The following is a 15,890-nucleotide window of genomic DNA, read 5'->3' as shown; positions in this document are numbered from 1 at the left end:
GTACAACTACAATAGTACCAGTTTGTTTACTCTTCTAGGATTGCCATGGTGATTTACCATTGCGTTTACATGACAACTAAGAGGCAGAAGCAAAACTGGACATTCCGGTGGTTTTGTCTGGTTACAATGGAGAGCGCTCATGGAGAGCGCTCATTAGTGTTGCTTAAGCACCTGCTTTGCCCGTTTAGCAGTCCACTTCATGGCCAGTTCAGGACATAGTGACACAGCATGCCGCACCATCTTCTGCACTTCAAACGTTAAACACGTTTGTTATGTAGTTAAGAGCAGCAACATCACCCTTTCTACATTTTTCATCTGTAGCTCTGCCCCACCTTTCTGGCAGTTTAGCCCAAGAAATGTCAGTGGCTATACATATTCTGTATGCGTGTCGTATCTCTGCCTCCGAGGAGAGAGGACGGTGAAGTTCCACCTTCAGAGTCTCCACGTCTTTAGCTATTTTGAAACCATCCTCTGGTGGGCAGGGAAAGCGTCCACCGTGTTCGATATGGGACTCGTTAGAACGTCAGACCATTCAGTCGTGCGTGCACCCTTAGGTGACTTGAATTCGATACAAAAACCAAAGCTGCTTATTTCATTCTTTACCTCCCATCTAATATTAAACGTTGTACGTGTGTGTGTGTTTTAAAGAGGTATGTGCTGTATATTTGCGTAATTTTGTTACAATGCCTAATTTTTTTTAGAACATTCTTATCCTGCATTTGTAGTATTGGTGTGCCGCAGATAAGTTATGCTGACCAACAGCTTTGTGTCCTTAAAATGCAAGATGCTGTTTGTTAAAAATATTCCAATGCACATTTCTGACCATTTTGGCGTTGTGTGGAATCCCTTGGGTTTATCCAAAACAACTGAGGTGTGGGACTCTTTGCTTTATTCAGTTCAAAGGTGGACTTCAGTCGAGGTAGTGTTAGTTGTCTTGGTTTTTCAGTGAAAATATACTGTTTTTGTATTCCAGGACAGCTGCTAGTGAATACCTCTAGTGAGTCATTAACACCCCATTCTCTGGATTAGCGGAAGAGCTGGAGCATTGTGGCTAATTTGAAACCAGTCTGTAGGGTGCAGCAGCCGCGCAGCCTCTCCCCGCCCCCCACCCCCCACCCTTTAGCAGTATTATTCAGGATTGAGGAACGTGATTTAACTTATCTAACTGTCAAAATAAGTCCTGTAAATTGACTTTGTAGATGGCTATTCTTAATCATGCAAAGGTGTTTTCAGTCCATCCATTTATCGTGCAACAAGAGACTTGGTTTAAATGCTGCTTCACCCCTTCAGGACGTGGAAGAAGGGCGACTGTCTCCCAATCCATTCTCACAGACAGTGAAATAAAGGGAATATTGAGACTGTCTTCTCGACCACAACATCATGTATAATGGAAGACGAGCTATGGCACTTATTGCCCGTGGCCTTTTGTGAAAAGAGGAAAGGTTTGGCTGCTTTGCAACCCTTTTGGTCTATGCACAGTAGAAGGACCATACATACATAGTGATTATGTCCAGAGTCATTTTGTTGGCCTTTATGAAGCTTGGAAGTGATTGGTTACCACATTACCCTATCCCAGTATGCACATGTAGAAAAGACACCTTTCTACATCAGGGAATCCCATAGAAGATACTAAATGAGTTTGGGCTTCATGCTCATGTGAAACCCCCTCCCCCTCCCCAACCACCAACACTCCCCCCCCCCCCCCTTTCCCATTTCATACCTCCTCCTCAACACCTGCTCCCTCACCAAACATGCCCCTGGTATCTGCCACCTGCTGCATGACGACTCACATTACCTGCTTATCTTGACAGGCACCTGGATGACTCACACATCGACAACTCCCAACATCGGCACAGCTATCACCCCAGGTATAAGATCGGAAGGCAGGACAGGATTAACAGTCCCTGAGGGGTAGTCCCCATCATCTACAAAGAGCACATGCAGTGCTTCGTTTCCTTGACAAACAGCAACATGAAAAACCTGACTTTCAAACTGTACATCCCCGTCAACTACACACTGACCGGCATTCTCATATAACTCCTCTCTCCCCACTCCCTAGACACGAGCCACAATCAGAAGTACATTTGCAGTTTTCATTGCCCTCTTGATACTCAACACCAGTACATTCATCCTCCTAGATGACCTCAACCACCTTGGGAGACGTCACCAACCCCAACAGTACCAACTCCCCAGAAGACCCGACACATTTCAGACTCACCCAGCGAGTGGAAGGCCACACCACGCCACTGGATACCCATTGGACTCCAGCTTCACCAGCCTCAGATAAACCCCAGTGGACAAGCCCACACCCCTCAGCTGATTCTACCATGCCGTTGTCCGCTTCTACTTAGCTTTCCCTCACCACCACAGGAGTGCCATCGGCAGATCTTAATGATGTCACTGGAAAAAGATCTTTGAACAATGCTGGTTCTCAGTGTTCTTATATCACCGACCACAGCACCGCAACAACCTCCACAGAGCCATTTCCAATTTCAATACCGGGATCATCTCCTTCGCAGGCACTCTGGTCCCACTAAAGACCACCAATATGTCTTGCATTTATGCAAGTTTGAGCTATTCGCATTCTAAATGACAATGTCTTTCATTTATGTTTTGGTTTTTAAAACAAATAAAAGGCATTGTCATTTGCCATGCTAATAGCTTAAACTCTTGCAAATGCGAGACCTATTGCATTGCAAATGCTTGTTCTTTCTAATATTGGGCAAGATAAATATACCAATATCATGACGCATTGTATAGTACACAATTGATCATGAATCAAAATCATGCCTCGTAATAAGAAAAATAACAGTAAAGAATACAGAATGACATGGAAAGTTGTGCGAGAACAACAATCCCCGGGCGGTCCATATCCTCTATTATTATGTTGTCTGACCTTGTTGGTTTGTGCACAATTATGCCCAAGTGAGCATCAAGAACAGTGTGTGTCCTAACTTAGCCCATTAAAAACAATATGTATTAAAATAACATAGAAAAATGGAAGAAATTATAAATACCCGAAAGGGATTTGGAAGAGTGGGGTGTTACTTCTATTATACATATTCTATCCAGGAGAGAGCATCAACAGGTAATAATAGCCAGTCATCAGACTACACATGGGATCCAAAGTTATCCTAAAGGTACTGCTAGCTCTTCATCGTAATTGAGAGCTCTAGGATGCATGGTCTGGCATTCAATTATGTATCTTGATTCCAAGCGTCTTAATTCCATACCTCTGTTGCCTCCTCCTATATTGATGGGTAGTCGGTCTAGAACATAACATTTGAGTAAATTTGCCTTACTTGAGTGTTCAGTCTCAAAATGCCAGGCTTAAATGCAAAAATAGGGGTCACTGTTCCTAGAAGGGAGAAGGAGAAAAAGTTGGACAGATGGTGAGGAACAGTCAACAAGACTGTTTCATGTTGCCCTCACACATCCCAGGGATGTCATGCTTCATCAAAGGGCAATTGCTCCTCGTCGGGTCGGCGCTGAAATGCCCTATGTGTCCCCTGAAGGGTCACTTTAGCAGAGATCTTTTGTTTTTTTGCCGTTTGAGCGTAAGTAGTATTTGGGTGGAGGGGTGTTGATTGTGGTGTGATGCGAGTTAAAACTGATTGGGTATAGCACCTAAACTTTTAATACCTGGATTCCCCTGTCAGATTAAAAAACCTCAAGGGTTAGTGCTACTAATTGAGTAGTAATGTACCCTAGTGGTCTGTTTTTTGCACCCTTAATTTGGTCAAGCTTTGGTCAACATGTTTCGCTCTCCTAGTGGCCAAAATGATCCATGGCACTTCTTCAGGACAATAAATATGGGTGAATTTCCAACCCACACTTGTGTCGAAAGAAGTACCCTAACAGTGGTACCTACTTGTCTTGGTGCTTGATGTCCAACCTAAGACTGCAAATTAAGACGCCCCAGGGGATGAGGCGTGCTAAAGGTTCCAGAGTTTGAGCCGCACATACCCTGGTCCTCTGCTTCGCCCGAAAGACTACAGGATATTGTTTATTCACATTTGTGATGGCTCTCATATGTTCTAGTACCCTTAATTTGGCCATATGTATAGTGCTGCCAATGTAGTACTTATTACATGGACATTTGAGACAGTATACACAGAAATCTGAAAGACATATATTTATATAATCACTTCTGCCATCTCCAACCAATGCAGATAACCAGTGTTACTATTAGCCAATTTAACAATTTTCAATTTACTAGCCGTTGAATAATGGTCTTGAGTTGGCCTTGATGAAATTGTCTTCTTAATTTTAGATCACAGAAGTTTCCAGCAAAGAGCATTTAATTCATCAAGCCTTTTGTCGATTGTAAGAAGAGCCTGTTGAATTTAACCAGTAATTCGTATCTAATGACCTGATGATAAACAAGTTGCGTTTGTGAAACTGCTAATCTCCTTCATTTGTGGTTCTCACAAGGACACAATGTATTTTAGTTAAAGGTTTCATTATATCCTTTATTTCCCAGGACTGGTGGAATTCTACATCCTTTTCCAATTATTACAGAACCTGGAATGTAGTCGTGCATGATTGGCTGTACAATTACGTCTACCGCGACTTCCTGTCGGTGAGTATTCTAGACCAGTGCATGCCTCCGTGGCGGTCGTTCACTTTCTGTGGGGAAGGCATGTATGACATGATCTTCACCACTTCTATTTGGGGGCAAATCTGTACATGTTTTAAGATGTCTGGAGCCGATACTCCTGCAGTAATTGAGGAAGCATGGTTGAATCTGGAGTCATGTGGTGCCTGCGATATTGAATATAGTCGGGCTTGATGCACCTGACCTTCCTAACTGCTTCCTAAATCTGTATTTCACATTCTATGCTCTTCCCTCTAGTCCATCCCCACCACCTCCTCTGATTCCATTATGCAATCTAATTATCAATTCAGCAGTTGGAACCCGTGACTCACGTGCCCTGGCATTTTCTTTTTATAACTTTGATCCTTCTATAAGTGTTGGCCTCCAAGCCTTTGTCTGTGTCTCTACCACGATTCATATCTCACAGTTTTACAGCCATTTAGTTCTTTGCTGATGCTTCTCTTTGTTTTACCCTTGACTTACTATCCTTATCATGTCTCCCCCTCTCCATCTGCTCCTCTTTCTTATTTCTTGGATACCCTTCTTTTCATGCTCTCGTCCGTCTCTTCACCCTTCTTTCCTTCCACACTGTACTCCTACCTGATCCTTTTCTTACACCTTTCTTAATTTTATTTCTCAGTTTACCGGAAAGCGCTTCAAAGTAGCGGCAATGCTGTCAGTATTTACGGTCTCTGCCATTGTGCACGAGTATGTATTGGCGATCTGCTTCGGTTTCTTCTATCCAGTCCTCTTCATCCTCTTCATGTGCTTCGGAAGTAAGTGAGAAAATATTGTCAGGTCAAAGAAAATAAGGGAGATATTAAGAGTGCAGAGAAAATGAGAGCTAAGGGAAAATTTCAAGCTAAACCCGAAGATGTTGAAGAAAAATGCAGCAAGAAGTTGAGGGTATTGGGTGAGGAGTTGAGAGAATATGAAGTAGAGCCAGCAAAAATAGGGTTGTGGAAGAAAATTGGATAGTAAGAGGAAAATGTGGTGGGGGGAGTAAAGTGAGTATGATGGGAAATACAGTAGGACAGAAGTGTGGCTCTTTCCCTTGTTCATCTTTTAAGCATAACCATGATGATCTAACGCCCCTTATTGATTTCCCCTCCACAGTGCTCTTCAATTTCATTCTTCATGACCGACGTAACGGGCCGATCTGGAATGTAGTGATGTGGACGTCGCTCTTCCTTGGGCAAGGTGTTCTTATCTGCCTGTACTCGCAGGAGTGGTATGCCCAAAGGCATTGTCCTGTAACCAATGTGAGTGATGGTGGTAGAAGGAAGGGTAAAGATGTGGTGTGGGAGAGAATGACTAAGTAGGAGCCTTTGAGGAGCTGCTGTGTTTACAGTTTGTTAATGTTCTTTGCCTGCTTGTCCCATATGGAATAGTTATAATGTTTTCAAATATATCATATTTTCTTCAGAGATACTGAGCCTCATCCTTTGTTTGCTACATCAGGGTACCTGCTAGTTAACTTCTCTGATCCAGCAAAGGGTTTCATCTTAACAAAAGCAAATGAAAGGGCAACAGGCCCTAGGAAACCATAGTAGTACTGGGTTCCCCTACAACTCTGCAGTCTGAAAAGGTGTCCTCAACTCGTGGTTTGCCAAAATTCCTTTTACTGCTGCAATATTACTACTGGAGAAGTGAGAGCAAAGTGGCTAGATTCATTTATTCACCATGTTTTCTCTGTCACTGTCTGAGGTTACTCTATGCCGGAAGCCAGAGCTCTTCTATCTTGCAGTAATGATGCGTGCCTTACAGCTCCTCACTAACCATGAACTGTGATCACACTAGTATGTGCCTGCTTCCTATGAGATCAGGGAGGGCTATTGCTTTCACTTTAGTATTATGTCGTCTAAGAGCAGCACTTCTCTAGGTGATGTTTGGGGCAGAACAACAGTTAATAGGTGCAGTAAACAGGGTACACATACGGGCATAGCTGCTCATAAGTCAGATATCACTACTTTATTGGTAATGCCTTTATTATAGTTAAATGCTTAGGCATAAATGTTTTATGTACAGGTTGTCATGTACATCACTACTCATGAATTAGTTTGTCTTACTTGGACTGGGATATCTAGAGGGCATGGACTTGTCTAGTTCCTAATTTGCCACTGTGCGGAAGTCTAGGAACCTTCTTGAATGCTTGCTCAAAAGTCCCAACAGGAGACTTGAGACTGCTTGGGAGTTCATGGGCGTTCTGTGGTGCTGGGCAGTTCCATTTTTATTCAGGTGACTGTTCAAGTCAATAACCTAATAAGCATTCTTCTGCCCATATATAACTAATCTCTGATTCTCCTTGGACAACTATCTAAGAATCACCCGGACTCTGGGGTTTGTTTAAGACTCGGCGCCTCCCTTTCTTATTGAGGGTGGGATAAAGCCTGGTGCTCCAGGAAGGAGCATGGGCGACTAAACTCACTCTTCTGCTACAAATCTCGCTGCAGAGCATGGTTCAGGAAAAGGTCGGTTTAAACGGAAATGTACTCCATGTGACCACTGCAAGTTTTTAGAGTTGTACAAGGCACTCTCTTTAGTAAACGCTGGAAGACTCCTATTGCGGAGCGAGCTGTGGTGTGCTGTGCTTGTGTGTGCCATTTTTATTATAGATGTTTTTAAAGTTAATTGCCTTCATTTATGTATGTGAAAGCGCTACATCTCTGTAATCTTACATGCTACAAAGCTAACCAAAGCACCTAAGCATTTTCTTGTCAGTATGGTGAATAACTGTGATGGGGTCATATTAGTTTGTGAGTTTGACTGCATCAGATTCTCACCATATTAACCCAACAAAATGCTTGTCTTGAAGGTGAATAACTGTGATGCAGTCATAAACTGTGATACAGTGGAACCTGTACAGTAGGAGTGTGAATAACTGTGATGCAGTTATACTCTTGCTGTACAAGTATGACTGCTTGTGATAGAGGATTTCAACTACAGATTCCTCACATGTGAATTTCCCCAGGCGCCAGACTGTATCAGGACAATATTTATAGCAATCCTCTGTGCAACTGTAGGGGTCATGCAGCTCTGTGTAGGGTCCACCCGCGTTGAGATGTGATGCCTGGCCACCATAATCTATCCACCTCTACACACTGACATCCTTTCCTTTTTTTCTGCGCCTTCCCACACTGATCCGGACCTCCTTCAAAACCTGTCAGCCTGGCAAAAATTCTCTCCCCAAATGTATCCAGTGTTCAAGGCACATGTCTCAGCAAAACAATATGGTTCAAACAATGTAGGGACTGCCATTGCCAGCCGTCATTGATTCACACCTATGATTTCTGTCAATGGTGTCACAGCTCATGACAAGACTCTGCCCAGTGTGACTGCTCTGCAAAAATGAACAGCAAGGCCATCCGTGACCGTTAAGCCATACTTGTCATCGCAGTCCTTCAAAGGAAAATAAAGATGACTTAGTTTCGTTTGAGGTCGTGGATGTGATCCCAAGGCTGATCTCCACTTTGAGATCGTTCATTGTTTAAGTGCTGAAGCTCAGATAGGTCAGAAAAGTGAAAGAAACCGAAGAGATAGATACCTTGTTGCTCCATCACACCCACCATTTGGAGCAACGCAACCCCTCTTGCCCACCCCCCTCCCCTCGAGTATCTTCAGGCTGTGTATTCATTCCCCCAATTTGCAACGATTCTGGCGCTGCTTCTGATGTGCCACAAACTCTCCGGGTCATCAGCGATGCTACAACAACTTCAAAAATTGTAACTGGCCCTTGCTAAGTAATCATTCAGACCCCTCTGTCGCTCCTTTGTGCTCAAAGGATCTAAGGCAGCCTCCAGTCTAGTTACCGCCGGCAGATTTATCCCTGATGCAGACTATGCCACTCAACTGTCTGACTCCTTCTCTGAGCATGGCTCCACAAGCACCAGTGCAACTCCTGACACTGCCTTCGGTGCCACAACCGATGTAACCAGCCCAGACTCCGAAGCTCAAATACAAACACAGACCTTTCTTTATTCGCCTTCAGGACCGTACTCCTCACAACTACAAGCTGATTATGAATGATGCTGATGACACTCCATATGATGACGAGAACCTATTCTATTTTTAGACTTGCAGGATGTCAGTGGCCTTGATACCTCTCTGAATATTGTTTTATCTTTCCCTAACCTGGTTATGGCCACAAAGGTGTACTGATGGGCACCTGAGCCACCAGGATCTTGCCCTCTAGTTAATAGGTGGCAAAGTGGCATAAGTTTGCTACCGGGTATCCAGATTTCTTCCTGCAACATATTACTCAGAGGATCCTGCTGGGGCAAACGTCCAGAAGTCATCTTAACCCCAATGCTTTTCTGACCAACCCACCACACTGAGTCGTAATGCATGGAGACATTCGCTAAGCTGATGTTTTCATCTGCCAGGCTTGTCCTCCGGTCAGTCAATACCAGCTGCCGCTCGGGAAAATGTTTGCTTGCTTGCATGCTTTGTGGTACTGAGTTGGTGTCATCTTTCCAGCTGTCCCAGATAACATCTGGCCTACACTATAGTGGCTTATCCAAAACGACCAGGACACAGCAAAAAACTCCCTCGCTCTGACTAAGACATTACTGACTGTCTGGGCAGGACAGTCACAACCAGTGTAGTATTTCAGCACCATGCCTGGCGTTGCTCCACGGTCTTTTCTAATGATGTCCATAAATTGCTAATGGTCAACCCCTTTGATGGCTATTGCCTCTCTGGGGCGAAGGGCGACTTGGCCTTAAAGAGGTGTGTTTTAAAATAAATAAATTGAACAGTGACAGTTGATGGTCTTCGATTTCCCCGCCACCCACCCCACTTGAAGATATTCGTGTCATCCTGGCAGCCAGGCGTCCTTCCATAAAAATTGTATATATGGGTCGCTGCGAGAAGTTTGCTGTCTGGTGTTCTTCCGGTGACATTCAACCTTTACAAGCCAAGCCATCTTCTTTCTCTAGCCAAGCACAGCCTTCCTGTGACAACAGTTCAAAGCTATCTTTTTTTTTTTTTTCAGCCATCTTAGGTTGCCACGTCAGCCATCCCTGTTCATATCACCTGTTGTGATGTGTTTCTTGAAAGGGCTGATCCACAGGTTTCCTCCAACATCTTTTGTGATGCAGCAATGGGCCCTTAATTTGGTTCTTGCATATCTGATGTGCATTTTCTTTGAACCGATGCACAGTTGCTTCCTTCACCTGCTCACCATAACTTGAGCTTTCTTATCTTGAGAATATCTGCTCAATGAGTAAGCGAACTCCAGGCTTTATCCATCCAACAAACATATACATCCTTCTTCCCAGCCAAGTTGCTCCTCTGGACAAAAGTTGCATTCCTGCCAAAGTTAGACAGGCCCACAGGGCAGGTATCACCCTGCCAGCTGTTTATGATCCACCTCTCCCCTCTGATCCTAAGATGGTCCTCTGCTTTTACATCTGTCAAACCATAGACCATCGATTGGACAGTCCATTTTTTAATAGACTTCTCTGGAGCCATAACAGGGAAACTGGTGCAAAAGTGAATCATCTCCCTGTGGATTGTCTTATGCATAAAGCTCTGCTATGTGCTGAGCTAGCCACGAATCATCCCCCACAAGGGTTGCATGCTCATTCCACTAGAGCAAGGCTACTACCACTGCACTGGCTCATGGTGTGCCAGTCTTGGACATCTGCCAGGCTGCCACCTGGGTGTCCCTTCACAGGTTAGCAAAGCACTTTTGCCCTCCTTCCCATTCTGTGGAATGGACTCGTATCACACATCAGTAAGATTCCAACCTATAGATCTGCACACCGGCATATTCTATCTCTGTGGGCTCCACATCGGACTCCACAGAAAGGGATCTGAAAGAAGTGGGCATCGGTGAGCGGGGATGGTGCAGATATAGTGGCCCCAGCATCACATCTGAGGCGGGACCAACCTGATGCTGAGCCCCTCAACTCCACTTACCAATGCGCTGGGGGATTGCTATAAAAAGTTATCCAGAGCCACTCTGCACCTGGGGAAATTCGCAAAGTGAGGAATCTGTGGTTATATAAAGTCTCTGCCAGAAAGGTGTTACCAAAGGTATTTTGTTTGTCAGAGTTATTCACCATATTAATACATTAACAAACGTATCTTGGGTGGCTTTGTTGCTTGCAAGGTTACAGAGCTGTAGTGCTCTGACATGCACAGATGAACAGCAGTCTCCTTAATCAACATCTTAGGTGAAAAGGCACTAGGAAGCAGAGTGCACCAGGTATGAGATTCTTAAGAATACTTTCCAGAGGGAAGGATCTATTTTGTAATTTTTTTATGTTCAGCTTACCTACCTGCTTTTCTCATGTCGGAGTCTGGATTTCAAAAACTGTGCAACATGTGTAATGAATTGATCTCAGTAAGACAGTCTACGTATACTCGGTCTGCCATCAAGTCATCCAGTATTTCAGTGCAGATATTATCAGCCCATGAGGTACTGCAGTTTTTGCAGCCTTTCATCCTAAACATGACAGGGAGCATCTTAGTGCTTTGATCTTACTAAACTTTATGATGTTAATTAGGATAAATTAGCTACATGATGGTATACCTGCGCTTTGTAAGTAATTATATTACTTCATCCATGACCGTGTTTTGGACCTTTACCTGTTAAAATTTTAGGGCAAACAGGAGGCATTTTTCTGGCATTCACTATAGACGTGGGTGTTCTTGCTTTCAGGCCTGGCAGTGATTTTGGGTCCTGTTTGTGCCTTTCTTTCTCTTACATGATTTCGCTGGAACTGAGGCCATTCCTATTGCCTTTGGTTAACAAACCTGGATGACCTTAATGTTTCGGACAACTTATCTTCCCTATTCATTAAAATGCAGGTGTATCATCTGCTGCCTTATCCCATTACTCCTTTTGAAGTAATTTACTCTACTGGAATTTGCTTGAAGTTGGCATCTCCTCCCAGGCCTGATTGAAGCCAGCCCTTGCTCCTTACAGGCAATAGCCACTTTGGCTGAGCACTGGATGAGGGTGCACCACTCTCCTCTTCTCAGCATACACTGTAGCCGCTCTGGCTCAGCACAGCCAGAGTGGCCCCACCCTTCCTTGCATAGAACTGATGATCGCCACTACTCTCATCCTTGCTCCGCACCAAATGAGGATATACCACTCTTCCTTGCTTAGCACATACTACAGCCACCCAGACTCAGCAGATACTGAGGTCGCCCGTGTACTCCACTGGATACAGGGGGCAGGACTACTACAAGCCCCACAGTCTTTTGCAGCATTGCCGCCCACTCCACGCTGCCACACTGCACCCGGAGGCACATATCAGCTGCTACGGGACGCCAGTAAACTCTGCGGGACACACGGGTCAGGACTCTTACAAGCCCCAGAGTCTGTTGTGGCAAGAGTAATGTATGACGGTACTACGCATACTAATACCACGCATACCATTACATTGCAGGTATTACTACGCAAGTACCTCTACGACGACCTACCATCACAACGCATTCTTTTATCATGCATATGCCTTTACCACGCAAGCCATTACAACACAAAGGCAGGCGTGCTATAGGCATACACTTGGTAAAAGTCATTAAGGTCACTTACACTACCCTGCCGTACCCTAAATCGGTACCCCTGTACAACCCTCCCCCAGTGTCTCCCTACTCTAAAATACTACCGTGCACGACCCACCCAGGCCCTACCCTAAACCCTAAATCACTACCCCTGCACGACCCTCTCCCAACCCCCAGTCCTCTCCCTACCCTAAAACTTTACCCTGCACGACCCCCCAACTTTACCCTAAATCACTACCCCTGCATGACCCCAATCCTTTCCCTAAACCCTAAACCACTATCCCTGCACCACCCGAGCCCCAATCCTCTTCCCTACCCTAAACCCAAAAACACTACCTCTGCACGACCCTCCCCTGACCCCCAGTCCTCTCCCTAACTTAAAAAACTACTCTGCATGACCCCCAGGACCCTACCCTAAAACACTACCCTGCACAACCCTCCCCCCAGACCCCCAGTCCTCTCCCTACCTTAAAACTCTACCCTGTACGATCCCCTGACCCTGCCCTAAAACATTACCCCTGCACGACCCTCCCTCGACCCCTAGTCCTCTTCCTACCTTGGAACACTACCCTGCACGACCCCCGACCCTACCCTAAACACTACCCCTGCACAATTCTACCCTAAAACACTGCCCTGCACGACCCCCCCTTACCCCTTTTCCCTAAAATAGTAATCCCCACCCCAGGCCCAATCCCCCTTACCTGTCTCCCCTCGTGGTTCCTGGTTTGCTCTTGTCGTCTGAGGGATGATGCACGTTGTTGCGCTGTAGAGCCTGTTTCCTCACAACGACGTGGATCGCCTATCTTTTTTACAAGATCTTTTACGCATAGTCTTTACTACGCATTTTTTTTTTTTTTACAAGCAATGTGCTTTTGCCATACATACCTCTACAACGAAATTTGTTGTAAAGCATTCGTGGTAAAAGCACATACGTTGTAAAAGAAAAATGTATAGTAAAGACTATGCGTTGTTACAATGCATGCATGGTAACACTTGCGTTGTAATGACATGCAGGGTAACAACTGCGATGTAATGGCTATTACCCAATTAAAGAGGGCTCCCCCAAGAGACCCTAAAGCACCAACCAAGCTTGACGCTTTCTTGGTGCGCTACAAGAGTCCTTGATAATGAGTACCAATGGATAGGGGAGAAATTCACTCATTGCATGTAGACCATATCTCTTCCCAAGACCTCGCAGCTGCTCAAAGTGACTTTATTCACCAAGATTGAGTTGCTACTGGGGCCCTGTCAACAGCCCTAAATGCCCCAACCTCTGTCAATCTCTTTGTAACAGCCACTAACCGGCCTCCAACAAAGAGGAAAATAAAATAAAACATAGCAGCCCAATTCAAACGGCATGCACTAGATCAAAGTTGACTTCAAACACCTGCCAATGTAGGGGGGACATAAAAGATTTACCTACGTCGACTTGCACAGACAAGACTGAGTTGCTAACTCAAACAGTGATCCTGACTTTGCACCTAGGCTGATCCTGAACAAAATTATTAATAAACTGGAATCAGCCCTGATTGCTAATTTCTCCCCTCTTTTGCAGAGACTTAGTAAACTGGAGTCTGCCATGCCAAAACTACAGAGCACTCTAGATGACATTAGGAAGTCTGATAGCCCATTGAGCCCAGCAGTGTGGAGTTGTAGGGCCGATACAGGCGACCAAGAGGCAAATAGAACTAAGAGACAGTCTCAAACCCATATGTGGGAATCCGCCCCCGCTATCTGCCATGCCACTAAACGTGCTAGGGATTTTACCACAGGAGCTGGAGAGCTTGGGGCAATTGGTCTTATAAATTAGCTTTGTACCTAGAGCTGAGGCCACCAAAAACTCAGATCTATGGGGAAGTGAGGTCTGTGCCAATCAAAGTAGCAGTAGCAGCGAAGGAAGATCCAACATAGAGAAATGCCCCCTTCCAGAATACCAAAGGCATGGAATCCCCAATTAGGAGAAGCTGGATCTTCTTTCGGGGTGCTGCCCTTACGTGGCAATTCTAACTGATGTTCCCCACCTACCAGTAAGTAAAATAGAGTCTCTAAGCCAATTGAAAAATAACGTTTGCCACTGGTTGTCATGCAAATCAGATTTCTCTATTTCCAGCTATCGCAACATTTTATTTGCTAGAAGAGTGGAATGGTGAGTCGCCTTGAGGAAACGCATTCAGGGGGACTCCATTGTGGTCAACTGTAGGTCCCCTTATCTAGCAGAACTGATCAAATCCGGGTATGAGCTATCACAGGGGTTAGACTATCGGATCAGTATTGTGCCCTTGGGGTATTTTTACAGTCACCTCAAGTATCCTCGTGCATTTACACCAAGCCCCTGTTGCCCAACTTTGATTCAGCATCGGGGCCACTACACCTACGCTCCAAACACTAATAATAGGTTTCAGCCTCTAACTGACCTTGACAGCCAAGATTGATTCACAAGGGGTCCCACTGAACACAAAAATAATCCAGTCAAAGAACTAATAAGTCATCCCCAGAGGACTAGACTCCTAGGTGCTAATACCCCACATAGTACTCAAACTACCTTTCTCAAGGCTATGTCCTGTTAGACCATGACGCAAACTCGGGTACAGAAGAGCCAGTTGAGGGCCCTATGCTACAGGTGTTCCCAAATCCTAAAGACCAATTAAGAGTCATTTCATGGAACGCGGCAGGGCTAGGGTCCAAACTGTCAGACTCCAATTGGGCTAATCTAATAGATGAATGCCATATATGCATGATCCAGGAAACATGGTCTAAGGAACCAATTTCCAGAGTAGGTATACTAACTATAGTATCCATGCCAGACCTTCACCGGCAGGTCGACATTCTGGAGGTCTACTTATTTGTGTCAAGACAAGTCTGGCCTGCAAAGTTACTAGACTTAATATCGAGCTGATATTCTAGACGTTAACCTTATATCTATAAAAGGGGAGTTTGCCATAAGATTAATATGTATAATCGCTTCAAGTCAGGAATCTAATACATTAACACTTTTGAACAACTTCCTAGACAACTCGGACAGAGGGATTTTTTTTTATTGTTGCCGGAGATTTCAATGTGACGTATGAGCCTGTGGCCTACATCCTGGACCTTGTGCAAGAGGTGAAAATAACAAACTGCAGGCGCCCCCGCTTAAGAGATGTTCAAAGGTGGGGCAGCAAGTTCTAGCTTTTACCCTAACCCAGGGAGTTCGTGTCTGCAACGGAAGGACGCAATCTGATTTAGAAGCAACATTCAGATTTAAGAGGGTGAATGCCCGTAGCAGGATTGATTATCTAATAAAGCAATGGTTTTGGGTTTAGTCGACATTGTTTTTGTCTAAGAGCCCTGTTAGGTAGGCCTCTCCCATAGTCACCTCGAACAATGATAGATGGATCAAATGGAGCCACATAGCCCCAGATGAGAAGTCTCTAGCTAACATATATGCCGAGGTAGTGTCTGCGCTCATAAATCTGAGCAACTTGGGATACGATGACTTCACTATCATGTCTAATTTTTCCCTTCTTCTTAAGGCAATCAAGTGCAACTTCTCTAGACAGACAGCAAGCATGACCCCCGGATGTAGGGATCTGCCCCGGTTCAACAGACACTGCACACAGGCTAAGACCGCTTTAATGGCAGCAGTAAAGGGGGGAGGAGTGCTCTTGTAGCGCAAAGAAGAGTCTACAACAAGGCTCAGACAGAGGCTAGAAATGTTGGGAGGAAGAGAATTGGAGCGTTTTGGCCAAAGCATCAAGAATGAAAGCTGGCAAATCATGTTGGCACTTATTGACCA

General features: G+C 44.9%; 1 protein-coding gene across 1 annotated transcript in view; it reads left to right on the top strand.

The window, feature by feature from the left end:
- SOAT1 (sterol O-acyltransferase 1) overlaps window positions 1-15,890 on the top strand; it is a 190,181-nt gene that overhangs the window by 169,213 nt on the left and 5,078 nt on the right. Inside the window, exons 13-15 of the mRNA XM_078643762.1 lie at window positions 4,484-4,582; window positions 5,238-5,373; window positions 5,714-5,859. Coding sequence (XP_078499888.1) covers window positions 4,484-4,582; window positions 5,238-5,373; window positions 5,714-5,859 — 381 coding nt within the window. The remainder of the gene's footprint in view (window positions 1-4,483; window positions 4,583-5,237; window positions 5,374-5,713; window positions 5,860-15,890) is intronic.

This window comes from Lissotriton helveticus, chromosome 1_1, assembly GCF_964261635.1.
Source record: "Lissotriton helveticus chromosome 1_1, aLisHel1.1, whole genome shotgun sequence".
In the NCBI taxonomy this organism is placed as follows: domain Eukaryota; kingdom Metazoa; phylum Chordata; class Amphibia; order Caudata; family Salamandridae; genus Lissotriton; species Lissotriton helveticus.
The sequence above is the reverse complement of the archived record's forward strand: the minus strand, read 5'-3'. Positions and strand labels throughout refer to the sequence as shown.